The 27,680-nt window shown below is 46.6% G+C and overlaps 12 protein-coding genes across 12 annotated transcripts; 5 read left to right on the top strand and 7 right to left on the bottom strand.

Annotated features, from left to right (window-relative positions):
* Nucleotides 1–1,636: 1,636 nt before the first annotated feature.
* Nucleotides 1,637–2,251, top strand: N7471_009158 (SGNH/GDSL hydrolase family protein; the record flags this gene model as incomplete). Its single annotated transcript, XM_057281877.1, has 1 exon — nt 1,637–2,251. The coding sequence occupies one exon, from the start codon at nt 1,637–1,639 to the stop codon at nt 2,249–2,251; it is 615 nt and encodes a 204-aa protein (XP_057132760.1).
* A 213-nt stretch (nt 2,252–2,464) lies between these two features.
* N7471_009159 (Aminotransferase class IV) lies at nt 2,465–3,063 on the bottom strand (the record flags this gene model as incomplete). The annotated part of the gene is given in 2 exon segments (XM_057281878.1): nt 2,465–2,833; nt 2,851–3,063. 2 exon segments carry the CDS (start codon nt 3,061–3,063, stop codon nt 2,465–2,467), a joined length of 582 nt encoding a protein of 193 aa, XP_057132761.1.
* A 409-nt stretch (nt 3,064–3,472) lies between these two features.
* N7471_009160 (homocysteine S-methyltransferase family protein) lies at nt 3,473–4,435 on the bottom strand (the record flags this gene model as incomplete). Its single annotated transcript, XM_057281879.1, has 1 exon — nt 3,473–4,435. One exon carries the CDS (start codon nt 4,433–4,435, stop codon nt 3,473–3,475), a length of 963 nt encoding a protein of 320 aa, XP_057132762.1.
* A 1,400-nt stretch (nt 4,436–5,835) lies between these two features.
* Nucleotides 5,836–7,381, bottom strand: N7471_009161 (uncharacterized protein; the record flags this gene model as incomplete). Its single annotated transcript, XM_057281880.1, has 3 exons — nt 5,836–6,765; nt 6,815–7,186; nt 7,235–7,381. The coding sequence occupies 3 exons, from the start codon at nt 7,379–7,381 to the stop codon at nt 5,836–5,838; spliced, it is 1,449 nt and encodes a 482-aa protein (XP_057132763.1).
* A 1,820-nt stretch (nt 7,382–9,201) lies between these two features.
* On the top strand, nt 9,202–10,309 carry N7471_009162 (uncharacterized protein; the record flags this gene model as incomplete). The annotated part of the gene is made up of 3 exons (XM_057281881.1): nt 9,202–9,571; nt 9,629–10,069; nt 10,128–10,309. The coding sequence occupies 3 exons, from the start codon at nt 9,202–9,204 to the stop codon at nt 10,307–10,309; spliced, it is 993 nt and encodes a 330-aa protein (XP_057132764.1).
* A 217-nt stretch (nt 10,310–10,526) lies between these two features.
* Nucleotides 10,527–12,335, bottom strand: N7471_009163 (uncharacterized protein; the record flags this gene model as incomplete). The annotated part of the gene is made up of 5 exons (XM_057281882.1): nt 10,527–10,684; nt 10,741–10,947; nt 10,995–11,411; nt 11,492–11,869; nt 12,311–12,335. The coding sequence occupies 5 exons, from the start codon at nt 12,333–12,335 to the stop codon at nt 10,527–10,529; spliced, it is 1,185 nt and encodes a 394-aa protein (XP_057132765.1).
* Nucleotides 12,336–13,092: 757 nt separating this feature from the next.
* On the bottom strand, nt 13,093–15,550 carry N7471_009164 (Zn(II)2Cys6 transcription factor; the record flags this gene model as incomplete). The annotated part of the gene is made up of 2 exons (XM_057281883.1): nt 13,093–14,332; nt 14,385–15,550. 2 exons carry the CDS (start codon nt 15,548–15,550, stop codon nt 13,093–13,095), a joined length of 2,406 nt encoding a protein of 801 aa, XP_057132766.1.
* An 835-nt stretch (nt 15,551–16,385) lies between these two features.
* N7471_009165 (Major facilitator superfamily domain general substrate transporter) lies at nt 16,386–18,390 on the top strand (the record flags this gene model as incomplete). The annotated part of the gene is made up of 7 exons (XM_057281884.1): nt 16,386–16,451; nt 16,562–16,893; nt 16,945–17,193; nt 17,251–17,492; nt 17,598–17,952; nt 18,017–18,147; nt 18,203–18,390. The coding sequence occupies 7 exons, from the start codon at nt 16,386–16,388 to the stop codon at nt 18,388–18,390; spliced, it is 1,563 nt and encodes a 520-aa protein (XP_057132767.1).
* A 944-nt stretch (nt 18,391–19,334) lies between these two features.
* N7471_009166 (uncharacterized protein) lies at nt 19,335–19,754 on the top strand (the record flags this gene model as incomplete). Its single annotated transcript, XM_057281885.1, has 2 exons — nt 19,335–19,637; nt 19,710–19,754. 2 exons carry the CDS (start codon nt 19,335–19,337, stop codon nt 19,752–19,754), a joined length of 348 nt encoding a protein of 115 aa, XP_057132768.1.
* Nucleotides 19,755–21,050: 1,296 nt separating this feature from the next.
* N7471_009167 (glycosyltransferase) lies at nt 21,051–24,371 on the top strand. The gene is made up of 7 exons (XM_057281886.1): nt 21,051–21,300; nt 21,355–21,991; nt 22,046–22,282; nt 22,343–23,110; nt 23,162–23,840; nt 23,892–24,030; nt 24,103–24,371. Exons 1-7 carry the CDS (start codon nt 21,144–21,146, stop codon nt 24,303–24,305), a joined length of 2,820 nt encoding a protein of 939 aa, XP_057132769.1. The 5' UTR covers nt 21,051–21,143; the 3' UTR covers nt 24,306–24,371.
* Nucleotides 24,372–25,200: 829 nt separating this feature from the next.
* N7471_009168 (DUF202 domain-containing protein) lies at nt 25,201–26,045 on the bottom strand (the record flags this gene model as incomplete). Its single annotated transcript, XM_057281887.1, has 3 exons — nt 25,201–25,293; nt 25,346–25,629; nt 25,697–26,045. The coding sequence occupies 3 exons, from the start codon at nt 26,043–26,045 to the stop codon at nt 25,201–25,203; spliced, it is 726 nt and encodes a 241-aa protein (XP_057132770.1).
* A 358-nt stretch (nt 26,046–26,403) lies between these two features.
* On the bottom strand, nt 26,404–27,056 carry N7471_009169 (GFA family protein; the record flags this gene model as incomplete). The annotated part of the gene is made up of 5 exons (XM_057281888.1): nt 26,404–26,551; nt 26,599–26,624; nt 26,706–26,815; nt 26,873–26,901; nt 26,974–27,056. The coding sequence occupies 5 exons, from the start codon at nt 27,054–27,056 to the stop codon at nt 26,404–26,406; spliced, it is 396 nt and encodes a 131-aa protein (XP_057132771.1).
* Between the last annotated feature and the right edge of the window lie 624 nt (nt 27,057–27,680).

A 27,680-nucleotide genomic window follows, 5' to 3' on the forward strand; every position in this document is an offset into this window, starting at 1 on the left:
TCTTTATAGGTTAGCCAAGTTTGTTTCATATATCGAAGAGCAGCCGGAGTAAGACTAAATTTAGTCTCAAACTTAGCTAGTTGATCGTTATATTCAACTATAGTAGATGAATTGATAAGCTCTTTCCAAGATTGTATAAAGGCCTCAAATTCCTCATTTAAAGAGAAATATTGCTTTGTCTTTGCAAGCACATTCTTATTAATATGCCAAATATATAGTAAATGTGGGCTTTTTGGACAAATAGACTTTATTGCGCCTACTAAAGCAAGGTCTCTGTCAGTATAAAGGACGGGGGGAAGGGTAAGGGGTCAAGCCATGAAAAAAAGGTCTGTAGAGTCCATTTATAGCTTTCTTCCTACTCATTTTGCATAAAGCAGAAAGCAATACTATAGGATGAATTCGATGGTGAGAGACTAATAATATGTAAAAGAGGCATCTTATATCGATTCGTCTTATAGGTGCAGTCTAATAAAAAGACCCTATTATATTGATTAGCATATATAATTGATTTAGGGTGAGCAAATATAAAGAAAAGGATATGGCCTTCAGTATCCTGCTTAAATGCATATCTCCAACCATCATTTTGAAGTGTCTCTCTTAGAAATTCAAGCGGTGTAGAATTCCCGAGTTTCTTTCGTCTTAATTCTATTCGAATATTGTAGATATCTCTTGGTTTAATTAAGATCTTAGGATCTTTTCGCATTACACCAAGGATTTGCTGTGGCTTTGATCCGACATCAGAAAGATACTGGATAGTTTGGTTTTGATCTTCGGTAAACTGTCGACGTCGTGCTATAGGATGACCAATCATATTATCATCAGCTTCATGGTTATGAATAGGGTTTCTAACCTGGATTTCCCACTGATCATTCCTAAGCTTCTTCGCATAGAGACGAAAAGGACAGCCAATTCGTTTTGTACTAGTTTTCCGGCGCTTCGCCCTATCTGGGGCATTAATCTGATCGTGATAGTAACCACCTCTATCGCAACCAAGAGTGATATTTCTATCTCTACTTGATGAGACGGTAGTTATAGCATAGCCATAAGCAAGGGCATGCTGTTGGATAGAAGTAAGTAGCTGCTCTTTAGTCTCGAAGACTTGCTCAGTTGGTGGCTCCATGATTGGATGAAGGACAATAGATATGAAATGAAGGAAGATTAACTGGCAGAGAGCGAGTTCTTTATAGTAGTAGTAGATAGAATGTAGTTGCTATAGTAGTAAGTAATGCAGTTGCTGTGGTAATGTATGGTAACGATCTTGGGTAAAAATGATTATGTGATGCGGATATTACATAATTTGCTGTGCGGCTAACAAAAGCTGCTGTGTGTGTAACAACTCCCTGGTATCCTCAGTGCGCTAAGTGACATACTCAGATGTCATTCACCGTCGACTATGGCATATTTTCATAATCGCAGATTATGCAGAAAACTAAACAGTTACTGTCTCACGCACGGGATCACTGGGATTGAGCCAATTATAGCCAGTCAGATTAAGCTTCTTCCACGGATAAGCCAAAACAAGACGAAGTGGGCAGGTTACCATGGTATACGACCCTTTACGCATGGTGTCTCTATTATGCTCATACATCATATAGGATCTTTGCAGATAGATAGAGCCAAGCCGAGCTTGCGAGTCATGCCGCTAGGCGGCTCTGTCACTTACGGCTCCGAGTCTACTGACGGTAATGGCTACAGGAGAATTCTTCAAGAGATTCTCGTGTCAGATGGCTACATTGTGGACATGGTCGGGTCTCGCAAATCTGGTTCGATGCAGAACAACGACAATGAAGGTTGGCGGGGATTCAGGATCGAACAAGTTACCAACAAAGCCAAAGGATCAGTTCCTAGCCTTCTGCCAAACCTCTTCACCGTCAACGTTGGCTCAAATGATTGTGTCCAGGACTTTGAAATTGAGACTGCCGGCAAGCGAATGAGTGACATGCTCGAATACCTCTGGACGGCGTCTGCTGGCTCAACAGTCGTCCTTTCTACTCTACTCCCAAACTTGGACGGAAAGATTGAATCACGAGTCCTACGCGTCAACGAGCAATTTTGGAAAATAGCAAAAGCGAAAACAGTCGAAGGAAAAAAAGTTATCATCGTGGATATGCATGGCTCCGATGGGCCCCAGATCAGTGATCTGGCAGATGGGACACACCCAAACGATGTGGGCTATGCGAAGATGGCAACGATTTGGCGGAGAGGCATTCATGAAGCCGTACACAAAGACTTTATCCAGGAGCCACTATGATCATGCCGGGCCCCGGGGATATTGCATACTTAGTTAACACGATGGCATGGATTGTTGGGTGTGTTCGCCGGCTGTAAAATAACTTTACAATCGAAGACTTTAGCAAATAATTCTTCGACCTTTCTAGATACAATCCTGCGTCAGTCCTGCGAGTTCTTTGCACGCCAGGCAGCAATGTTTATGTAGTCCATGGTGTGGCCATTAATCCGCCATCTATACATAGATGGATTCATCTTGGCAACTATTAGTCAAGCGCTTCCCATCTTGCATCATATCCAAGCGCGGCATATCGCCAACAATAATATACAGCAAGGCTTCCGTGGGCGCTTGCACACCGAGCTGTAAGTTCGAGCCGATGATTGTGGGTTGTATATAGAGGAAGTCTCCAGCGCGATGTCTCGGGAACCATTTCGCAGCGTCGACGTGTAGTAGGGCGAGGATTAGTTTCTTCAATTCCTCCGACGGAGCAGGGGGTAGGGAGATGCGCTCCGCGGACATTTGCAGACCCGCGCCGTTGCGGTCTGGGCGGAAGAGTCGAAGTTTACCATCATCGCCGCTGTAGGCCTTTAGGCCCTCGAAGCACTCGTATGCATAGTAACAGGACACTGTCGGGAGGAGGGTTTGAGCTCTAGGGTAGACCATCCGATATCTTTCTTCCAGCGCGCGATGATCATGTGGTGGGTGCAAATGGTGTCGTTGCTTTTGGCGGCGGTCGCTTCGTCGGGTACATCGCGCGGATCGGTGGTGTAAGAGTAAATCAGCTTCGATGCGTCCATGGGCTGGGTGGCAGGGGGTGCAGTAAATGAGGTCATGTTTGAGATAGTGTAGAGAGTACTGATCATTACAAACATCGGTTCTTATTCATATAATTACATTATAAGGTTGTGACTCAAAATTCGGTTATACTAGGCGTAAGGCGTGTATGGTAGGGCGTGCACGATAGTAAGGTGTGTTGGCCCACGCTAATCATTACGATCGCCCCGAGTTTGTTGATCAGAGATTTTCGCGAGATGTCTACAATTTTGCTGGAAGCTGTTAAGAGTGTCCAAGACAAATCCACAATGATAATCGAAGGTATTGCTACTGGGATGTCATCTACTAGCGACTTATTCTTGATTTAAGGAAGCCACAAGCAGGAATCATGCGCAATAAAGTTCCCGAGATTTGACAAGATATGTAAACACAAAAATACAACGACTAAGTGCGCAGATACATATCTAACTAAAAGAATGAATTCCTCTTGCAAGATTTCGCAAGAGTATCAATATGCTCATCATCCGTGCCACAGCAACCCCCTACCACTTTCAGTTCCGGCAAGATATTCAAAAGCCCATTGAACTCTCGAACCCACACCGAAATATCGCCCCGATCTAGCTCCAGCGAGTCGTCAAGCTCATCGTGACACTTAAGACTTGAATTGCCTCGAATCGACCCGATCCTCGGCCTCAAATCCTCAGGGACACTCCGTACTGCTGTCATAATATGACGTGGATGAGCACAATTCACCCCGAAATACGTTGTATAATTCTCGGTCAAACGGTCGACTTCTCGAATCGCATCACCAAGGGTTCTTCCTCCTAGCAGCCGTCCATCCGTCTCGATGCTAAACGAGACGTGAATTGGGAGGTTATACTCACGCGCCACACTTACTGCTGCGGTGGCCTCAACGAGACTCGTTACGGTCATGATACATAACATGTCTACACCTTCTTCGGCGAAAGCGTGAATTTGGGCGGCATAATACTCCCGTGCCTGAGAGAAGGAAGCCGTGTCAGTGGAAGCCTTGTAGGCATCTTGAAGAGTTCCAATGGCCCCACTGATGACGATAGGAGTGGATGGAGTCTCATTCTTGTTCCTGAGATCATGGAGGATCTTCACTGCCGTGCGGTTCAGATCGAGGATCTGTGGGACGGAGAGGCCAATTTCGGAAGACCATGAAGGAGAGCCGCGCCAAGTTCGAGTTTCGAGGACGATACCGGTTGAGTGGGCCAGGGCAATATTTATATAGCCTTGGTAGATGGAGGAGATAATCTTTCTGCCCTCTTCCAGACCGAGAAATGGAAGAGTGGAGAAGCTCGGGAGATCGATATTCATTTTGTAGATGAGAGTTGTCTCGATTCCGCCTTCAGTGATGAAGAGCTTGGACGAAGCCAATTGCGGGAGGATCTTCGAATGCGAACCCATTTTCTAGACTTGTTATTGCGAATTTTTACAATCGATGGCGACATACCCTTGGATATAAATAAGTTATAGTTAGTTAAACAAGCCTGCCGGTTTGCTACCTACGTAGGTATGTTCACGGCCCCAGGTGTTGCGCCCCTGGTCTCATTAGGTATCAAGGAGCAAGCCAGCGCTGCGGGCGACGAAGTGTGCGACCTGGGAATTTCGTCGTATTGGCTATTACTGCTGGAAAAGATAATCTGGGTAGTATTCACCCCCCCCTTGTATATTTGAGGACTCATGTGCCGGGGCACCAGGGCCCCGGGTGTGAGTCAATCAATCAATCAATCAATCAAAGTTCAATTAACCTGTTGAAGTCTAACTAGTTGCGTATAACTATGCAGGCGCTTCATCCAACTGAAGCAAGAACTCTAAGCCAAACGCCGAGTTGGGATCACTCCCAGGAGTATACAGATGCTGATCGAAAGAGCATGGAATCAGCCCATTCCTGTAACCCGTAAACCCACAAACCCATACCCATACATAAGAAACAAACATATAATGACTGCCATGGAGTGCACCCTCCATCTTCCATCCCTCACTTCTCACTTCTCACTCCCCTCTCGATCTTCATCTCTACAACCTCCCCCTGCCTCAGTTTCAATTGATGGTGTTGTTGTCCTGGCCAGTTGATTGGCCTGTTTGTCGACTCTGGCTGAGTTTCTCGTTTCACAGCATCATTTATCGTCATTGGCTAATACCCATCGTCTTCCCCACCTAGATCCATGGCCGCAAGGCCTGTTCGTTCGTCGTCATCGTCGTCCTCGAGCGCGACATGCTGGAACTGTTGGAGGAGACCTGTCCGGTGCATGAAGTTGACCACGTAGCGGGTGGCCTGCGGGTTTGACATGATCTTGTCGTAATCAATTTCCTTGATACCAACTGCCCACAACTGCTTCCACCATTTTGTACGCGGAATGATATGTCGTAGGCACTGCATAAGAACTCCCGGGTGTGAGCTCTACCTGCATATGTAGCAGTATGTATCGGACTTTAGGAGGATATAATTTTCCCGATCGGGGTGCCGCCGCAGGTGGCTTAGGGTCCTGCTCACTTTCCGGCCTAAAATAAAGGTAGAGGTAGGACAATTTAGCCATGTGATATATCGATCATTTATTAACCATTTATTTCATGATGCTAGTGCCAGCAACTAAAAATTTATAACATTGACCATCATTTTTGTTGATTGCCCCTCCCTTAGGAAAGTTATTCGCTAATATGGCCTCTGAAAATTGATGACATATGAAAATACATGGCTTATGCCTTTTACCCAATCCCGGCCATGGCTAGGATGGTTTTAATAAGGTACTCAAACATCTAGTTGCTCTATAAATATAGCGAAATTTCCTATGCGTAGTAAAACTTCACAAGCGCTCTTTCACATCAGTCGTAAATCCGTGCTGCATAAGATACTCATTGAGCTCCTTATCTTCTTTCTCCAAATCCAAATCTCTACTTTCAGGTAACAAGTAGTAGACCATCATGCCGAGGATAGCGACGCCACCAGCCAAGTAAAAGGTGGAGCTGTTACCAGCACGGTCCTGCAGGGGAGTAAAGCACCGAGTGCCAACAGCAGCACCCGTTCTACCGAAGGCTGTCGCGACACCATATCCCATGGACCGCATGGCAGTGGGGAAAGACTCTGAAGATATAAGTCCAATGGTAGCACCGGGTCCCATATGACCAAATGCTTGCAACAGACCATACAGGACAACGAAGGCTGCAATGTTTTGAGAAAGCTTCGAGTATGTGCCACCGATAACGAAACCAAGAACAACATATCCAGCGAAGCCCAGAATTCCGGTCCAGCGACGTCCGATCGCATTGGTAAGCCAGGCCCCCAACACAACACCGGGAACTGGCAAGACCGCCAAAATGACCTGCCAAATAGCTGTCGTCCGGACATTGTGATCTGTAACCAAAGAGGAGATGATCGTGCTGGACATGATACTGTTGGGGAAATTGATGAAATCATACAAAAAGAAGGCCAGCGATGTAGTCAATAGCCTCCACCAATAACGCCGTGCAAGAAGGAGGCAAAGGCGCCACGACTTCCGCTGCCGCTTGAAATTGGAGTAGTGGAACAGAGACGAGTCCGCCATGAACAGTCTCAAAACTATGATTGACACTGGGAGAAGAGTGGCAATGGAGTAAATGGCGTGGAAGGCGATAACAAGGTTGTTGTCCGTAGCAATGAGTGTGATTAAATAGATCACCATCAAAATTGGACCCGCGAGTGTGGCCATCAAAGTCGTAAAGGACACAAACATTGGTCCTCTGTATTTGCGCATAATCTAAAACTCATGAGAATAGATCCAACTGAGGGAGCGGCTAAATGCTTACCCAGTCCGATTCTTCAATGCCAGCAGCGGCACTAGGAGGGTATTCACCTCCAACACCAAACCCAGCAATTCCACGAACTACAACAAAATACCACAGCATATTGCTCGAGAGATGCACCTGTAGAGCCAGTGCCGCCATCAAGGTACCGATTGCGACCAGGGAGGACGTGAAGAGCAATCCGGCGCGTCGTGAAAACATATCAGAAGTGTATCCAAAAACAACAACACCAAGGATCGCTCCGACGATGACTGAGTTGCTCATGCGAGTCTTCATATCGGAAGGAAACCCATCAGATCCAAGCACCTGCTTGAAAATAACATTTGTCGGATTGGCGAGGGTGTTTTGAAAGCCATCGCTAAAGTTGGCGATGTACTGGGCGAGTTAGCAGGTGAAGCTCGAGTCTGTCAATATCATACTCACACAACTGATGATGGTGATATTACTCTGCCATCTGCTTGGACGATATGAGTGTGTCAATTCCTCAACATCCCTGCTGACAACAGTGTTGGCATTTTTCGCCTCATCTTGTGGGGGGTTGCACAGTGTCCCACTTTCAGCGACCGCCATCTTTTAATTTGTGAGGGGTAACCAATGATTTCACACTACTTGAATGCAAAAGGAAACATGCCAATCTTTATAGTTGATGTTGCCAACGCAATCATAGAAGATAAAACAGATCTTCGGTCAACGTCCGAATCTAGCCCGATCTTGTTGATTCTTTTTGTCCGCGGAGATAAGCATTGTGGATTTGTGTCGGGCTTTGATAATATCGTGATATACTTAGCGCCCGTGAATAGCATTAGAAGATTGGACCCGCAGCTACTCAGATGCTTAGGAGTTTAATACTCATGTAAGACTCAAGGCGTCCACGCTCGGTTTTACTCGAGCAAAAAGCGGCAAGGGTTGAGCACTAAAGCGGAAAGGAAAGGCCAACCCACAGGGCCTAAAATCCGGTGTATATGCCCAGGTGTACCTATGTAGTTATATAATTGTACCACCTACGTTAGGAATCGAACCCACTTATTGACCCTGAAAGTATTATCAAATGCTTTTTTTTACCTAATCTATACGAAATAGAATTTCTTTTAATTAATTGATAGATCCTGGCGCCCCGGATGTGAGCTCTACCTACCTATTGTAGTGTGGGAAGGGGGGGGGGAGGAGGGGGGGCATGGCCCTCACTACGTACTAGCCTTGCCTGCCCTCCCTTTCCTTTTGCAGTTTTGTTATGTAAGCATTGATGTACAGAGCTTACAAGTAGCAGATAGTTACAGATTGACAATACACACTCCTACACCTCTCTGAATGCACTTCTTGGACTGGCGTCCCGGTTCTCTTTGTATACCCCGGTTAGTATGACACTGAATTACGAGTGCTGAATCGACCCGTATGCCAAAAGAGCATTCTGCCTAGATCGTTCCCCTCTTCACTATGTACATATGAAGTTAATAATTGTACCACCTACGTCGGGAATCGATCCCACTTATCGACCTTAAAGTATAACAAAATGCTTTTTTTTACCTAATCTATACGCAATAAAATGTCTTTTGGTTAATTGATAGAGTATATATACACTCTACAATTATAGAATACCTTCCAAAAAATTAAATAAGTGATAGCTCATATCTCATCGTTGTACATCGAGAAAACCGACATGGATATGCATAAGTGAATTTAAAAGGACAAGCAGTACATAGATCAGTATTGACCAATACGACCAAAGTCTCGCCTGGCACACTTCGTCGCCCGTAGTGGGGGATTCATGGAGAAAAATGGGGTTGACACCAGACAAAAGTTGATATTCTTTGCCTTTTTTCATTCACATTCGACGCCAATTTTGTGTCTGATAACGACTTGATCGGATATCGACCTGGCCTGGGTCGAGTGAAACTTGAGCTTTCGCTTAAATGGGTTTGACGAAAGGCGATCGGGAAATTCTCCAAATGCGAGCCGTTTAGCGAACATATGCTTTTGCGAGGCTGTTTTTGCCATTTGCGCAGCTAAGAAGCCAAGGAAGAAACAACCAGGGCTTACAAGGTTAGTAAGTCCCGCCCACTGGAGTTAAAAGCTAATATAATCGATCCATTGATTTGCCCTCGGCACATCGGACTCTCTACGTAGTTACATAAAAACTAAAATGCCTGCGCCGAAAGGCGAAGAAAGGGCGACAAGAGACTAGTGGGGGCAAACATCTTAACAGGCCGTCTTCGCAATGTTTATCACGTTGGTGATGAAGAGTGGCCTCGTTTAACTGATATAAGTATACATAGTTCCAAGGTTGACAATTTCGGCTCGATTGTTACACCAGCGCAGATTGCAAGCTGATCTCTCTCGTCGAACGTCTTTACATTCTCCTCTCCAAGTACATTGAGATCGCTTGAATCAACATGAGTCAAATTCTCTTCAAGGCTCCAAAAGTGTTGGGCCGCCACTATCAGATCCGGTTTCTATCGGCCCAACTCGGGAAGCTTACAAGGCATCCGACATCCATCTCCCCATCACAAGATGAGATCAAGCATGCACGCCTTTCTGATCAGAATCTAGAGGTTGCAATGCGCAGCCTCCATCGGGATGGCCTTGTGGTTGTTGAAAATGTTATCCCCCATGACTGCCTCAATCGACTGAACAAAAAGATGATTGAAGATGCCTACTATCTTCGATCCAAGAAAGGAGACACTCCATTCAACTACAACCCCGGAAATATCCAGCAAGACGCTCCTCCGGTAAGAGAGTATTTCGAGCCCAGTATCTTCATGAGTGAGTCCGCAAAGCCGCAACTGCACCTTCCGTCCACAGGTTCTAATTGTTACCCAGATCCCATCGCCACTCAAATCACCTCGTCAGCACTAGGACCCCGCCCAAAATGGACGTTTTGCTCGGGCAATACCGCAATGCCTCCAACTACAGAGAGCCCTCCGATGTCTCAGCCTGTCCATTCAGACGCAGACTTTGCTCATCCAACTCATCCTTTTGCATACGTTATCAATGTTCCCCTCATCACCATGACCCCAGAGAATGGCTCCACCGAGGTATGGCTGGGAACACACACTGAAGCGGGCCTACACGTTCAAGAAGGGGCACATGGCGAGCGTGCTAGTGGCCGCGTCAAGCTTGATGAGCTAGAGAAGCGCCGTCTCGACCGTCCACCATGTCAACCCATGGTGCCAAAGGGCTCTCTCGTCGTTAGAGACCTTCGCCTTTGGCATGCTGGAGTTGGTAACCAGACCGAGGACCCTCGAGTCATGTTGGCAATGAGTAAGTTTAAGTTATTTTTCCGGCTGTTATCCCAGAAAGTACCTCTAACATGGACAAGTCCACTTTGCTCCGTGGTATAGGAACCCTATGAAACTTGAATTTGCGGATGATCTGAAGCCCATAATTGAGGGCCAGACCGAGCTGGATGTTCCAGTGGACTGGGTGAGTAAGTCGGAAGCACTTTCGCGCTATCTGAACCGTGGCTTTGGCAATGCCTACGACTTCAACCAGCACCCTTGAGTCTTTTCCAATCATGGCGGTCATAGTTTCGGAATTATCTTGACCTAATCTCCTTGTACGTAGTCAGTCAAACAAGAAGAATGGAATGAAACACATATCGACCTTTTGGATATGAATATCATAAACCGTTGTCAAAGGTTTCAGCTGGAGCTTCTTTCACTACCATTCTACAGAACCTCACTCGCTCAATATAAAAAAGCATGATTGATTAATATATCTAAAGTCCCGTCATCGGAGTCGTGTTCGGGGTCGTGTTTGAAGGCGGAGAAAGAGCGTCTGCTATAATGGAAACCGGCCATCCAGTCACCTTCCCCCACTTTTCCAACTCTTCTGCCATTTCCACGCGCTTCTGGCTATCACGAATCCAAGGGCAACCTATACATAAAATTCATCAGTAGAAATCGCCCGAGAAAGCGTTCGAAAAGACTCACAGAATGCAATTGGGCCAAAAGCATTGACCCAGACCGGTGCCGAGTCGCTTGAAAGAGACAGGGCACATATTTCAGTCGCGTGGTATTCCAACTTCCGCTGTAGAGATTCCATATCGTCGATGCGTTGTAGAGCCTTCAGGGGTTGAGCTACAGGCTGGGCCATCCATAGAATTCCCATCGCAGTATGGTAGTAATGAAGAGTCGACACTTTATGAGGTTAGAGGTTGAAGGAAACATAGATCGAGTATTCTCACCATGCCAGCTTCGTAGTGTCCAAATAGATGGGAAATTACTCTGTTTCCCGAGCCCAGGGGTTTGTATCGTGTCGAACGATGACGGAAGCGATGATTTCCACTTGTCTAGATCGGCCTTCATAGCTTCCCATTCGAGGGGGTCCAATGCAGGTGAATTGACTGATAGACACCGGTTGATAATCTTCCCGAGCAAGAATGTGATGTAATTAGCAAAGTCCGCATCCTCTGTTGGTTCTGGCGGGGCATTTTGATTGGAAAGAGTGATCATTAAACCACGTTGCTCTATGAGAGCGACTGTGATGTCTTCTCGTAGGTAGTTCCAATAGCCTGCGCTGAGCAGGTCTGCCGTGAGATTAATCTGCCGACTTGCCAGTAGAGAATAGCATCCTTGCAAGTGACTCTGAGAGCTAACGTTCTCTAAAGTTGTTACTAAGCTGTTAGCGTCTGTCGTTTCTAGAACGAGCTTTAGGAAGAAGGAGTGTCGGCAAACTACTGACGTGTGATGATTTCATAAGATCGCAAAAGGCAAATGGCGGCAAGTGTTTCACCAAGTGGAATGCTATCAACATTCTTAGTGAGAGAGATCAATCTCCGCACGCTATCATAGTGGTAGAATTCAGCAATCTCCAGATACCCGTCTTCCTCAAGGGTGCGATGCTGGTTGGCAGCAGCAAAGGCGAGAATGGCACTGAGCAATAGTGGATTATATCGAGCCCTAACCGGAACGACATCTTTGAAATGCCGCTTGCTGTCATTGAGATCATACCATGCAGCCAAGGTTCCTATATAGCGACGGAATAACTTGGCAACTTGCGGGTCCTGTAAGGCATATTCAGGATGCTCCGTGGAGGGATATTCAGTTTCATGGTGAGTAGCTGAACTCAAAGGGCTCGATTGGTAGGCTGAAACCCCCGGCGCTGCTATCGTGCCTCCCTCTTGAATCCAATGACAGTTACGGGCAATGCGTTGACATGGTGAGCATTTGGGTCGTTTTCCGTCGCCTTTGGTTATATCACAATGAGCCCGCGGTCAGTGACTGATAGCATTAAAACAGTCGACGTATGCAAGACTAACATTTGACCCGCCGTGACCTGCACGTTTGGCTGAGTCGTCATGAATTAGTAATAGATTTCAAGGCCCGCGGACAGGGCCCCTAGGCAACTAGTAGTGAAAAGCGAGGTGGTACGGTCTAAAGGGCTCGAAAGGCCAACAATAACTAGGAAACGCGTTGATTGACTCACCAGCCTAGAGATCAAACGAACACCGCATTAATTTCAGAGACCCAAAGCCGCTCGACTAGGCTAGTATGGACTTACGATTGCGCTCAAGTGGCCTTGGCATTTACGTTTCGCGAGGCCTAGCAATACCTTGTTCGACTTTAAAAGTATGTGTGGGGAATAAGACACTCGATTGTTGCTTCCTATCGAGGGGCTCGTGAGGCATGATGTTTTGGGAGCCTTGTAAAACTCCCCTTCGCTTTTGCCATTTTCACCCCACTTTATTACCAGCTGATCGCTCGGCAATGTTGTATGGTCGTGGCTATGACATCACCTCGTGCGGGAACCGCCACGTACTCCGTAGTAGTTTAGGTAGATGAAAGTCTGGTGTCATGGGAACCCAATTGACTAGTCTGATGGAGTCAAAAACAAATAACGAAAGGCGAATAACGAAAGGCGAATAACGAAAGGCGAGATAGGTCAAGCTCGAAATCACTCTTTGATTCCTTTTAAAAATCACCCCGCAGGATGCTATGCCTGTCTTGGCTGATTTACCACAAATCGTTGCTCTTGGCGGTAATTTGATTCGGCACTGCTCAATAGGCTAAACCTACTGAGGGCTGCAGTGGATACGAACAATATTTTAGGAGAACCAATAAGATAAGAACACAGGCCGTGAAACGGATTTCGATCCATATTGTATCGGACGTTCAAAATACCGAGTCAGGGATATTACTGAAATAGTATGTCCGCAAGCACAAGGTCAAACAAGACTGAGGACATTTCAAGGCTCCACTGACGGATGTTTATTCACAAACGAACAACAATTGTAGACGCCCAAGGGTTGCAACGGTCCAACGGGCCACCAGACAGCATACTTGTCAGGTTTGGCAGGGGATATTGAAGTCAGTGGACCAATTTATCCCCCTTCGTGTCCACAGCCAAAGATCGAATACTGCTTTCCGGCGACGTCGAATTTCACTGGCACTCACAGGACGGCCCCGAGCCTGTGAAACTGCGCTGCGTATTAATTGCCGAAATCTCCTTTGATAATCTGTGTTCCGCGTGACAAGACAAGATTCGGTAGCTTGTATCATAATCTCGCAGGCGTTGAGAATGTCCTCGCTGGACTTATCTTGAAGACGCTCTACAATCAACAGTGCCGGAAAGCTCCCTTGAAGTAGCTGAATGCCAAAGAAGTAGGACATGAAGCTGATATCTGGGTCAAGCTGCAAGATCTGCCCCAACCAAGAAGTCGCGTCTAATGAATGTGACATTGTGGATGTGAAGGCTGAAGAAGTCCAAAACTCTTTGTCCTCCAATAAGAATTGCCAATCCCACTTTCCCACTAGTGATATATGGAGAACGTGGACTAGGTATGACGAGTAAGCAACAGCAGTTTGTGTTTGCCAAGCATAATCCTGGAATGCCTTCACATCGATATGTCGGTCCGACACTTCGGAGTCAACAGTTGAATATGCCGAAGATGCCGCAAAAGCGGACAAACTGGTCTGATAGATCTCGAGATGCCGTATTACTTCAGCCTCTTTAACTTCGTAGGCCTCATTGCCTTGAAGCCGCAGTTGATTGAGCCCCATCACCTCTCCGGTGATCGTCATAAGCGGAAGGAAAAATCCAAAAATGGAGGAATCGCGACAGCGAAAATCAGGGAAGACCTGACGTTCGTGCTGGTGTGCTGAATCAAGGCATTTAGGCCTCTGCTGATGAAAACTGTTGCTGTGAACAATACCGCGCTGCCATGAGGTTTCATCCAGTGGAAGTAGCAGATTTTCACACTCTGCATCAAGGAAATCCGGCGGATGGTTGTAACACAAGGCGAGATGGCGATCAATAGTGTAAAGCAGCCACCATGTGCGCCTTCGCTCTTCGCGGTGGTCCTCCGCCAAGACAGGATGGCTTTGATTATGGATTTGCTCACATACGCAATTGGGACTTGGCTGTCTCCCATCAGAATGGAAAACGTCTGGGTTGTTTGGCCAGTCTGATAGCCCGTCATTGAAGGATTGACGCGATCCCTTGGTTCCCTTATCAAAGTCTGGGACTATTTTCGCCTCCTGATTTAGTTTGAGATGTCGGGCTAAAGCAAAGGCCGCTGTCCACCTAATAAAGAATCAGGAAACAGGCTATCAGAGATGGACAGAGCTTAACATACCATCCCATGCTTGCAGCGTTCTGTTCGGTAGAGACAATCAAGGCAATATGGATATAAGTGATTACGTGGTCCAGGTGAACAGTATGGTCCATCAGGCGATGGACTGCCGTAGGTGAGCAATGCAGCCCCACCAGCGAAAACTCCTGGTTCTTGGGCGAGACATTGTCTGAAGATCTCAATAACCCTCTCGTCAGATCCTCGAGGCACTGGCAAATATTTCGTTTTTGTGAGGGTGAGATAGATAAAGAGGTCCCATAATCAATAGCAGCCATCCAAAGCATACTCGTTAAAAGCGCAGGGCTGGTGACCCGGAAGTTATCGGCCAGAAAGGAGGACTTGCGCAGGATATTTGGAAATGGGCGGGTGAAATATAGTTCGAGCAAATGGCACACAAGTTGTGGAGGAAGGTCTGTTTCCAAAAAAGGCATCACCGTGTTTAGCACAGGGTATTTCATCGAGGGCCGTGAAATTGGTTCATGTTCTGGGACGAGAGAATTTGTTGCTGGTTGGGATGGTATCAGTGGATCATGGCCCTGGCTCGGAGTGTGAGGAGATATGTCGACCGGATTCCAGATGCCCGGCAGTGTTGACAGAGGCCTGCCGTCTTCTGCGCTCAACTCAGGGAAACCCTTGGACAGAAGGGTCGCTGGCAGCCATTCCTCTGTGATATTCAACCCTAATCCTGCCTGCAGCTGTGGAGCATCTGTCACAGAGCGATAGTCTTCCATGCACAAGGCCAAGAGAGCATCGATTTCGTCGGTTGCTGGGGGCCACGGTTGTGTGACTGAAGCCGGGGTGGTGGGACCCATGGGTGACACAGTCGGTTGTGACACAGGACTGCAGCTTTCGTCGGTCTGCCTTTCTTGTATACGACTTGGCGGTGCGCCTACCCCGCATGTCCCGTTCGAATTGGCTAGCTTGGCTCGTGCCATGCGACCTCGTTTCTGTCGCTTGCGTGTGAGTTCACAGTATATGCCCTTTCGCAGGCAGCGTGAGCACGGTAACGGGAATACCAGATCGCATCGCACACGGCGGATGTGGCACGCGTCACAGGCGACTTGATTTCGTCGCCATCGTCGCTCGCCGTTCGGGAGGTCAATCGGACCGGGGACTGGGAGTGAAGGCAGATTGTCTAAATGGAAGTTGATTTCAGGAGATATTGACATGTCGTGTGATGCAGTTGATCATGGGTTGACGGTTGCTAAAAACACTTCTGACCATTGATTTTTCAGAGTGTTAAATCACTCATAGTGGGACTGGACACTTTACCTGTCACTAACCCTTTCCAAATTTCCCCGTTATTCTTCTTCTGTTATGGACGTCTTGTTTGGGAAGAAAACTGGCTCTATAGGAACTGGCGGCTTTACTTACCCGTCAGCATCCCTTTTGAGTAAACTTCTCCGCGAAGCATACTTCGGCCCGTCATAATGTCTCCGGCCCAGCCGAAACGATGATTGGCTATCAGAAATAGGCCTAAACCTAGTTCGGCGCTAGTCCCTTTGGTACATTGATAGGTAGTCTTCGTTTGTTAATTGCGTCTCCGAAGAGATGGCTAAGACTGGCATCTGAAAAATCGTCGTCCTGGTCAATCCAACAAAAACATGCATTTAGCCACAGGAATGTGACCTCGCCACTGAACTCCCATATGTCAAGGCGTGGATGCTTTTGGGAGACCAATGTAGGACAGCAAGCAAGGCGCGATATCGTGGATTGGAATTCTCCGCCCAAGTTACCCAAAAAAAAGATTCTTTTGCCACAAACTTGGAAATTGAACACCGCGTCCCGTCTCCACTCTGTCTAAATCTGGGGTTAGGACCATATGTGGCCGGAATGTAAGGTTCCTGGGGTATTAGTTTCGGTTATCCCAAAGAATGGGGTATATAAAGCTGATTGCCAGTAGGCTTCCAACAACTACTCTCACAACAACTACTCTCACACTGTCCCATTACGTGGACTTCAGCCTTTTGTTATTACTGATTCCGTTGCGTCTCTCCATCGATAATGATGGCGTTTACGAAGAAGCCCTATTTCGGGCTTACCGGAGGATGGCTTACCTTTTGGCTCACGGTGGGTTGGTTACGTTTCCATACCTCGTCTTAGCTGGAGGAAAAATGCTAATGCAATTGAGGGGTCAGGTAGCATGTGCTACTGATATGATGCTATTTGGATATGATCAGGGTGTCTTCAGTATGTCGCCCTTCCCTTTTCACATCTATACCAATCCTCCTGGATACCAATGGCCTATTTCTTCAGGTGGCGTGGTGGTTACCCCTGACTTCTTGGAAGTTCACGATCTCGTTGGCCCTACCAAAACCAAAGTCCTTTCAACAGTTGCTGCCATTTATGACATTGGTTGTTTTTTCGGAGCCATACTTGCCTTTACGGTAGGCGAGCGACTGGGCCGCAAGAAATCCATTCTTTTAGGTAGTGCGATTATGGCCGTCGGTACCATTCTCCAGGCATCATCTTATAGCCTACCCCAAATGTTCATTGGTCGAATTGTTCTAGGGTGAGTGGGTCGCAGATCTCCATATGCTGTACCTAATCCTAATATATCCAGCCTTGGGAACGGAATTAACACTGCAACGGCACCTATTTGGCAAACGGAAACAGCACAGGCAAAATGGAGAGGAAAGCTGGTCATCCTGGATCTTGGGCTGAATGTCGGTGGGTACTGCATTGTCAACTGGATAAATTATGGACTTTCCTTCCGCGGGGGTGCCATTGCATGGCGCTTGCCGATCGCTCTACAGCTGATTTTCGTCGCTGTCTTGCTCGTCACAATCCCCTGGCTCCCGGAATCCCCAAGGTATGACACCAAATCCTTTTTGCGTTGAAGTTGAACATGGATTTGACAAGGACCTAGGTGGCTCATGACACAAGCCCGCGAAGATGAGGCGATGGAGGTACTTGCGTGTGTCGAGGCTACATCTACCGACGATCCAGTTATTATAACCCAGCGTGATGAGATTAAATTCAGTATCACATATGAACACGACAATGCTGTCCGATGGCGCGATCTTCTGCGCCGAAGCAAAGCCGATAATACCAAAACTCTTCGCCGGCTGCTTCTTGGTGCCGGAACACAGGCCATGCAGCAGTTCCAAGGTACCTTTCTGATCCAAACATCCCTGTTTTGTCTTAAGGTCTTCACATACTGATAAAAATGGTGCATCAAAGGCATCAACATCATGAGTTACTATCTCCCGCTAGTCCTCATGAACTCGGTCGGACTTTCAGATAAAATGGCCCGACTGCTGACAGCCTGCAATGCAACCTCATATTTCATTTTCTCCTGCGCCGCAGCCTCAATAGTCGAGCGAGTCGGCCGTCGAGGTTTGATGATGTTATCTGGTTTTGGCCAGTTCGTCTCCTTCCTGGTTATCACGATTCTCCTTTACTTAGCCGAGGATAATACAGTATACGCCACTGCTTCCGTTGCCTTTTTCTTTCTATATCATATCGCTTTTGGGATGGGTATGCTGGGTGTGCCATGGCTGTACCCCACTGAAATTAACTCACTCCCCATGAGAACGAAGGGTGTGGCAGTTTCGACCGCAACCAACTGGTAAGTTATTTAAGACACATCCTCACTGAACCAAACCGTAATACTCACGCTGTATATTTCCCAGGATCACCAATTTTGCCATAGTCGAGATTACACCTATCGGTATTCAAAGCATTGGGTGGAAATTCTGGATTGTGTGGACCGTCCTCAATGCGGCATTCCTGCCAATTATTTACTTCCTCTATCCAGAGACAGGTTAGTTCATCTCAAGATATTATGCTTTTATGATGTATATGCTAATATTTCCTAGCAAATCGGAACCTGGAAGACATTGATGCGTACTATCGCTCCAACCCACCACTCATCGTCACCGGTGATGGAGATGCCATTTCGACCAAAAGACCGCTTCAGTTCATATGCCATGAAGACGAGGAAGTGCAAAAAAATGCAAAGGAGGCTGCCTATGGTGCTGCAGAGTACAAGGAACATGTAAATTAGGGGGTATGACTAGCTTGTTGGGGTGATGATAAGCAGTTGTCATAGAGAATTATATGTGGCTTTTTCAAACTGGATAAATGCCTTCCGCCTCAGTTTGTTATAGGATTAATGTGTGTTTATTTTGGAGTGTATCCGTCTTTTAGGTAGCCATTGCTTACAAGAAGAACAACATTTATTTCAACATCAAGTGGGCGGGTCGGGGAAGAGCCACTCCTTCAGGCTCCATATTTGGGGATCCACATTTTGCACTAAGATCTTAGCGGGGTAAAGAAACCCCAAAAGACCTCTAAAAAGGCTCCCACAAAGACTTCCAAAAGGGTTCTCAATATAATCTCTTTAATATCATGAGCCATAGATCGGATTATAACATATAATAGAGGAATTGAAAGAGAGGCGGAGAGTGAGGCGGTAAATTCGTATGCTTAACCAAGCAAATGTCCGTTGTTCGATGTGCCGATGAATCCCGTACGGTGTGGTGTGTTATAGCCAATTACTACTCAGTTGCCAATGCTGCAAGGCAACTCCGGCAGGGGCTACGTATCTCGGGGGCTCCCCGGGGCCAGTCTCGCTTGGCCGATAAGACAGATCCGGCGCCTCCCGCAGGGGTCCGGGGCTGGGCAAGAATTATTTGTGGCACATGACTTTTCAAACCGTGACGTCCTCTCCCCACACCAAGTCCTCCCTACACTCATTCGTCAAACATTCGAACATGGGATTATCTTTGTTCGAGCAAAATAATCTTCTCTATACCCAGGAGTCATTGTCATGATACAAACTCGGGGGATACCACCCAGTCACCCTTGGAGACACCTTTAAGAATGGTCGCTACGAAATCCATCATTCCTTCATAAGTTAGTATATGGGGGCTTTTCTACTGTGTGGCTTGCGAAGGACAATGAGTCAGCTCTTAAACCGAACCTTATCTTTGCCAAGCCACGCCTAATATGACATATACTAGCCAAAACCAGTGGGTCTCGTTAAAGATCATGACCGCAAATTCGTTAAAATCGCTCGAACTGCAAAGCCTAAGGCTTCTTTCTTCGAAATATATTGTTCAGCTGCTTAATGACTTTACTTATGGCGGCCCTTATAGGGTTTGCCGATGTCTTATATTCGAATTACTTGGCCCTATAGTTTATATATGGTCCTTCCACATCATTCTAAGGGTAAAGATAAGCTCGAGCCGGAAGAACTACTTCGAATGTCCACGTAACTCCCAAAAGCTATCAGGTTTCTTTATAGTACTGGTATGTGCTATAGAAGTAAGAGCGTTCTTTCTTATATAGTTTTCGAAGGTAATTGTACTAAACTTATATCAGACACTAGCGGTAGGAATATCGCGTTTACTTACAATTAACTATTAAACACACCCGAGAGAGGCCTTTTCGATATTCTTAGCTCCATAGAAATCGAGAAATCGAGCCGCTAGCCTGTATTGATACGCCTTTAGGTAGCGGCTTGCCGATATAGTTACTTAAGGTAGTAGAATGGGTCGACTAGATAGATGAGAACGAGGAAGATATTCTGCTACTTGATTTTAGAGATAGTTTTCTCAAAGCGTAGCAGCTTAAGGGGCTAGCCCAAGCTAGTGATTTGGGAGACCTAAGAGGATTTTCATAAACCATTTAGACTACCACTTCGATATGGCGTGTAGGTGACATGATATGTCAATCCATCCCTTCTCCCTCAATCCTCTTATAGTTCATATGCTTATAGAAGAGTGAACTGGATTTATGCCTTATTTACGATCCATTTATGTTAGTATTTTAACGGGGACGAATACCTGATTTTCCAAATGATTGGGTTTGTGGAGAGGCTGCCAGTCGAATGAGAGTCTTAATGGAAAGAAATGCGGACGGGATCTAGCCTTAATCTGGAGATAAAAGAAGGTAAGCAGTTTGATATATCACAATACGAGACGTTTCTGCTAATTCCGCTCAAAGAATAATTCCGCTCAAAGACTGCGTCGAAGTTTGAACGCAATTTTACAGTGCACGATCCGGAGCTTCAACCTCTCTTACAAGTGGGTCAATGATTGATGCAATTCCTACCATCTAATCGCATTAATGAAGACAAGGAACTTGAAATGCTATGAAACAAAATGCAAGAAAGAAATAGAACTACATAACCTCTACAAATGGATTTCAAACAATGATATAAAATAGAAAAAGATCTACGGGAATAGTATTCTATTTCGGGATCTACCTTCAGAGGAAATATGCACCTCCAGGGCTCCAGGGCTTCAGCTGGGCATATTCGACCAATGACTAATCCACAAACTACCTCGGGACCATCGGGGGCTACCTGGTCCCGAGGTAAGTCAGCGATCCCGAGACCCACACTGGAAGGTTAGAAGCTCCCGAGGTCGGGACTACGGCACTCTAAAACCGCCAGTGAATATTTTCTTTTAGTTAAAATTTGACCGCCGGGCTCACCGCTGGCCTCTCATTAGTTTATTCAGATGCATGTATACCCGTGGATCTACATGTAGGTAAAATCTTCATATTACAAACTATACTGCCGGCAGAATCTGAGGCGCTCTCAAGGTAATAAACTTTCTGACATCATCGAGTACGATCACACCTGGGTTCTTTCTTGTTCTTTCTTAATATTAAGTCTGTAATCACATCAATTTTCATACATGAAAATACCTGTTGCTGCTTTAATTTAATCTAACATACGCTTATAACCTCCTTCCAATCTTGAATTGTGTCACTCTTGTTGGCCACATCAGGCCCGATCTCACGCGCAGAATGGCTTCACCAGCACAAGCTACGAGGCGCAGATCCAGCCGCTTCGGATCAATTCGATCGGAGGACTGGCCTGAGGAGGTCAACGTTTCGCTCTCCCCAAGCGGCGAGCGGAAGCATATCAATGGAGATGCACGAAACGCCGGGGTTAAAATCTTGAGTTCGTGATCAAGTGAAGCATTACAAACTGTTGCTAATGGTGACTCTTTTGTAGATGATGGCCGACTTGATATAAAGATCAACGAGCATATGCCACAGCTCGCGGGTCTATTAACTCGCATCCAAACCTCAACTGCGGCACAGGATCTAGAAGATCTAGAGGCCAAGGAGACCCCAGAACCAATACCAAAAGATAAGGGCAAAGACTTCCCACTGAAGATGAATATCGTCATTCAAGTCATCGGATCTCGGGGTGATATCCAACCGTTCCTTGCGCTGGGAAAAGAGTTGAAGGCATATGGACATCGTGTACGGCTAGCAACCCACCTCATTTTCCGGGAGTTTGTACTTGAGGGCGGCTTGGAGTTTTTCAACATCGGTGGTGACCCCGAGGAGCTGATGGCGTTCATGGTTCAAAATCCATCCCTACTCCCCGCATTCAGAACGATTCGCAGCGGTGCCATCCAGAAACGCCGGCGCGAAATGAAGGAAATTATATATGGCTGTTGGAAGTCATGTATAGAAACAGGTGACGGTACAGATCTGCATCAAATCAAGGAGGATCTCTGGAGTGACACGGTGGACTATCGTCGAAGGCCGTTTATTGCTGATGCAATAATCGCTAACCCGCCCAGTATGGGCCATATTCATTGCGCACAGAGGCTGGGGATTCCACTTCATATGATGTTCACGTGAGTTCATTTTTAGACATGAAATTAAGGGACGCACTAATGGAACCTTTCTAGAATGCCCTGGTCAGCTACCCAGTCATTTCCGCATCCTTTGGCAGTTCTCCACCCGCAGGATTGCAAGCCAACAGTTGCAAACCTCGTGTCTTATACAGTTGTAGATATGATGATTTGGGAGGGATTGGGAGATCTTGTCAACTCGTGGCGGAAGAAGTGCCTCGCACTCGATTCGTTAGATTCGATCACGGCGCCGAATTTGCCCTCGCGTCTCGGCGTTCCATTCTCATATCTGTGGTATGAGTTGACCTGAAGTCGGCGGATTTGAACGGTTTCACTAACTATCGTTTGCTTCAGGTCGCCCGCATTGTTACCAAAGCCACGCGATTGGGCTGACAACATCGATATTTGTGGGTTTAGTGTGCTTCCTACGAAGTCAGACTACAAACCCCCAAAAGAGATCGACGATTTTCTCAAAGCAGGGCCCACTCCACTCTACGTTGGATTCGGCTCGATTGTGGTAGAAAATCAAATCAAACTAACTCAAATCGTGTTCGAAGCGATAAAAAATGCCGGACAGCGTGCGATCATTTCAAAGGGCTGGGGAAATCTTGGAATCGACGATGTCGACGTGCCAGATAATATCCTCATCGTCGGCAGCGTACCACATGACTGGTTATTCCAGCACGTATCATGCGTGATTCACCATGGTGGTGCCGGTACCACTGCCGCAGGGCTTTCTCTTGGGCGTCCGACTGTTGTCGTTCCCTTTTTCGGAGATCAACAGTTCTGGGGAGGAATTGTTGCGATGGCTGGGGCTGGGCCGATGCCTGTACCTCACAAGCTACTCACAGTTGAGAAGTTGACGGAGGCAATCCAGACGGCATTGAAACCTTCAACTCAAGAGAAGGCGCAAGCAATTGCGGACAAGATGCGGAAAGAGTCTGGTGTGAAGGATGGGGTACGCAGCTTTCATCGGCATCTTAACTTGAAGACTTTGCGATGTGCAATATGTCCCACTCGCCCTGCTGTGTGGCACATTAAGCAAACTTCCATTGGGCTCAGTACTTTTGCTGCAGCCGTACTGGTAGAAGTAGGGGCTATCAAACCAGAGAATGTCACTTTGTAAGTTGACCTTCAGCAAAATCTGTTTCAGACCACTAACCGATTATTCAGGAACCGAGCATCGGAATACGACACATACCGGAATCCTGTAGGCCCTCTCAGTGCGGGAGCTCAGGTACTAGTTGGAGCCATTGCGAACCTCGTGACTGGAATGGGCGAGGTCCCTTATGACATTGTTTCGGATTTTGTCGACGCCGGTCGTGCAATTAATCATACTCGTGGACGCAGTAATACCTCATCAAGGTTTTCATGGAGAAAATCCCGCAGAAGTCAAGATTCGGACCTGGATAGTGATGAGGAGCAGTATCATGAATCTGCCGAGTATCATGAGCCTACCGAGTCCCAGGGACTTGGCCGGTCAAATTATGATAATAATGATGAGATAAGCCTCGACACGAATGACAACGAGAACGACAACGTGAGACACAACAGAATGAACGAAAATTTACCAGCTAGTGCCACTGGCCAGAGACAAGGCATGCCGATTGATCAGTCACAACTGTTGAGCTACATAGAGTCACCCAAGGGGCATGGAGTTATCTACGAAATACGCACTCACGGCAGTCGAATGTCGAAGAAGTTCCTGAAAACCATTCTTTGGCTTCCAACGGACGTGACTCTCAGCTTGTCCAAGGGGTTCCACAACGCGCCGATGCTGTACCACGACCGAATGGTCAAAGAAATGCCGAAGGTTATCGGTTTCCGGAGTGGACTCGGGGCAGCTGGAACGGTACGTCACCTGTCCTCGGTGATCAAAAGGTCCTAACTGACGTTTATATAGGAACTTCGAGATGGGTTTTACTACGGTATCACGGGCTTGGTCACCCAGCCTCAGTATGGTGCTAAGCACCAAGGAACGAAAGGAATGGTCAAGGGAATTGGAAAAGGGATTGGCGGTGTTTTCTTTAAGCCAACAGCAGGTATGCTAACCCTATTTATCACACAATCGTTATTTCGCCGTGCGCATCTCGTTCTGACTCAACTCCATCTAGGTCTCTGGGGGCTAATTGGATATCCTTTGGTTGGACTTCGCAGAAAGCTTCAAAAATCGTTAGGCAGGACCCAGGAGCTTTCTATTATTGCATCTCGGATAGCGCAAGGTATTGAAGACATGCGAGCAGCTACCGCCGATGAACGGGCGGAGGTTGTTCAAAAATGGCGCCTTCTTGAACAGGAGCTTCGTGTCTCTTACTGACGAGATCTTTCAAACAACAAACCACACTGCGCTCACTATAATTCTTCTGATACTAACGGCCACTCATGTATGATAACAGCGGAAGGATTGCACACACATGATATATATGCATCGTTTTAACTAATCAATAAACTACGAATTTTATGAATCAGATCGAATCATGTAACTGTTCCACTTTGAAAAAATTGTGTTATGCTCACAAATCGGATTGTCTCTGGTGCAGTCCGTGATGAACGAAGCACTAATAATTTGACATCCGTATCTCTCTCTTCTTGTTGAATCCGAGCTCCTTTCCCGGGTTGAGGAATGGTGCGGTTGAGATGTGCTCGTCGCCTTTGTGGTAGACATGCCAGATTGATAGGAGATCTCGGTTGCATAGTGCCTCGTTGCAGGTTGACATATTTGGGCGAATATTTGTTTGGACTTGGATGATTAGTGGTTGTGGTGTGTTGATAGGAACTTCCAATGTCAGTCTCGTGATAGATGGTTTTGCATGCATAAGAGATATTGTTGGTTGTCTGTTAGGGACGGGACTCATCTTGACAGACTTTGCCCCAGTCGGGCGCCCTGCCCTGTATTTGGTCCATCGGGCACGATAGGTGGACCAAGTCACAATCATCATCTGATTGGTTTTGACATATTGGAAACAAGTTGATAGAGCAGAGTGTGCGCATACCTCGTAGTGCTAAGGGGGCTGTGCAGCTACTCTCCACCTCAGTCGCAAACACCGTTCTTATCGAGTGAATCATGGCTCTCCGCTATGCAAAAACAATATAGATAGCCGTAAATCATTAGAATTATATTTACTTAGCCTAGCTGTAAGGCCGAGCTAAAATGCAGAGTTTCCAAGACATGATAGATACAAACTTATACCTCTTTGATCCGCTGCTACTACTCAACTACCCCATATTCGTCGAACAAATACAGACGGGTTTATATCAATCTCGACCATAATAGCAACGGACACAATCAACACCGTTAGAGATATCTGGCCAGTGTCAGTTTCATCTTCAAGACCAAAATGCATATGCACCACTCACACAACCCAGTAGTATCCCCACAGAGTTCAATTCCCAGCCTCCAGCATAGATCCTACCCCTAGAAATAGCATTCTGCTGCCGCCAAAATCGATACGCCCCAACCAAAGCGACAAGAATAGCCACACAGTAACACGCGACCGGAAGGGATCTACCGACCTGACGAAATCCGAGACGATCCGCCAACGCCTCCGACGCTTGCAGACGGAACAGCTGCGCAAGAAGTACGCCTTGCTGGGCAAAGACGAGGGAGGTCCGAATATACGCGAGAAATGTTCTCTCCAGAGCTGCGAGACAGTCAGTATTATGCAGATCGACAAGTCGCAGTCACAGTCGCAATCGCAGAATACACACCGAAGTAATCCCGACTGCTCTTATGTGGCACCGTCAAAGTAACATTATGCGTCCAGAACTGAGTGAGCTTGCCCCAAGTCCCCTTTCGTGCTTGCCGGCGGTGCTCTGCGTCGGCACGTGATGCGAGAGCGCGTGATGTGGTGCGACGCGTCACAACGCGATATTCATCACCGGATGATGCAGACGGCGTTGAGTAGTCCAGCTCGTTGTCCTCGTGTGCTTGGAGCTGTTGGAGCTCGAGCGCTTCGTGGGGATCCACATCGTGGTCGTTGTCGCGCGGTCGGGTGTTCCGCAAAATGACACCGGATGGTCGCCTAGGATGAGAAATTTGAGCAGTGACCTCTGTCATATTTGCATGAGTGATGTCAGCCCGGAGACGGCAGCATGGCTACGGCGTGGTGCGTGGCGCGCTTTTTGCCGTCGTCTAAGGGGTGAAGGGTCAAAGCAAGTTCTCCACGGATCGACGGTGCCCCCGCATTTTAACGGTGGCTCCTTAGCGAGCTCGACAGTATATCAACAACATCGAAGTTATACTAAAAAAGAATATAGACGCGAGCTATAGCAAGTTTACGAATGTGCTTAAAAATTGACCGATGATAAATTTTTGAGAAATTGCACTATCTCCAAGACAAGGCTAAAATATATCCTATCTTTGTATCGTACATTCTTTTTTAAAACATCACATCGATTCTAGCTTCGCATTGATATCATACTTGCTTTTCTCCCTGCTCAAGAGTTACCCACTGGTACTGTTTATTGGTAAAGATCTCAGCTGTAGGAGGGGAGATAGTGTCAAACAAGACAGCTTTCAGGAAGACTTTTCCAGGGGCCTTGGGGGTTCTGGTGTACACTGGGCTGTGATTGGAGTCAGCTATTATTCTCACTTCAATAATTTCACATACCTGCCACAGCTGGAACAGAAATGACGCTATTTTGGGGTTCAGATATTAGTCTTCCGTTCGAATGCGGTAATAGTGTATATATATTGACAAAGGAGTCATTCTTTTACCTTCACAGCATTACCACTGACAGACTTCTTGTCCTCGTGTATCTTCAACTTCGTATTCGGGTCGTCGACGGTTAATTCATCCTCATCGACAAAGTAGTTGATAGAGAATGCTAAGATAGTTGTAAGCAAAATATACACTCCTGCTCGGTCTTAGCGAATGTACTTACGACCACCGCCTGCTCGCTTGCAACAATCGCTGCGTTTGCAAACCCACTTTAGTATACAACCATCAAGATAAAAGATCCCAAGTTCCAAGAATATTTCATACCAATGGCAAACAGTTGAGCTCGGAGGTTGTGAGGGAAGAGTGACGCGAATACTCTCGCAATTGCAATGGCCTTGATACGACATGGTTTCTGATTCTTGATTGGCTAGTTGAGGTGAGCTTTTGTATATCTCAATATGCAGCAAACTTGTTATATCGGGCTGCCTAGTATATTTTTTGCAGGGATGGGGGTACTTTTGTCCAGTGAAAATTAGTGGAGCGCATGGGAGTTGTTCCGTCATTGCCGTACACCCGCTAGGTTGCCAACGTCATTGCGATGTTATGTCATGACTTTGTTTTTTTGAACATTTCGAGAAACAATGGAGTAAGTATGGGTGGTAGTTAGCTGAATGGAGGGCAAGCAGTAATGGCTTAATCCTGACAAACATATGTGATTATAGAGCCATCTCTGTATGTCTTAATCGGTTTGGTTAGTGAAACTTGTACAGCCCATACAAAGCTGCTCAGTTCGATATCACTATCAGTCTCTAATTATTGGAAAAGACAAATGTTCTAGAGCTTCCATTGTTCGGTCTGTGCATTCCTCGCAGGGCGCAGACATTCAAGTACCTCTACTCCGGTCCGATATCGGCCTCATTATACTACCTCCAACAACTGCCCACTCTACGGAGAAAACATATAATAGAGCCCATGAAACTTTCCAATTAACAGAAATCATTCAAAACTTCACAAGCACAACTCTTGAAACA

Source organism: Penicillium samsonianum (genome assembly GCF_028829775.1).
Source record: "Penicillium samsonianum strain IBT 33392 chromosome Unknown utg000005l_segment0_segment0, whole genome shotgun sequence".
Classification (NCBI taxonomy): domain Eukaryota; kingdom Fungi; phylum Ascomycota; class Eurotiomycetes; order Eurotiales; family Aspergillaceae; genus Penicillium; species Penicillium samsonianum.

Excerpts from the sequence above, each read along its gene's own strand:
- N7471_009167 (XM_057281886.1), top strand. The coding sequence starts at position 21,144 with ATGGCTTCACCAGCACAAGCTACGAGGCGCAGATCCAGCCGCTTCGGA. Across the intron at positions 21,301-21,354 it reads CGCCGGGGTTAAAATCTTGA|ATGATGGCCGACTTGATATA; the intron begins GTTCGTGATCAA and ends ACTCTTTTGTAG. Across the intron at positions 23,841-23,891 it reads GACTCGGGGCAGCTGGAACG|GAACTTCGAGATGGGTTTTA; the intron begins GTACGTCACCTG and ends ACGTTTATATAG.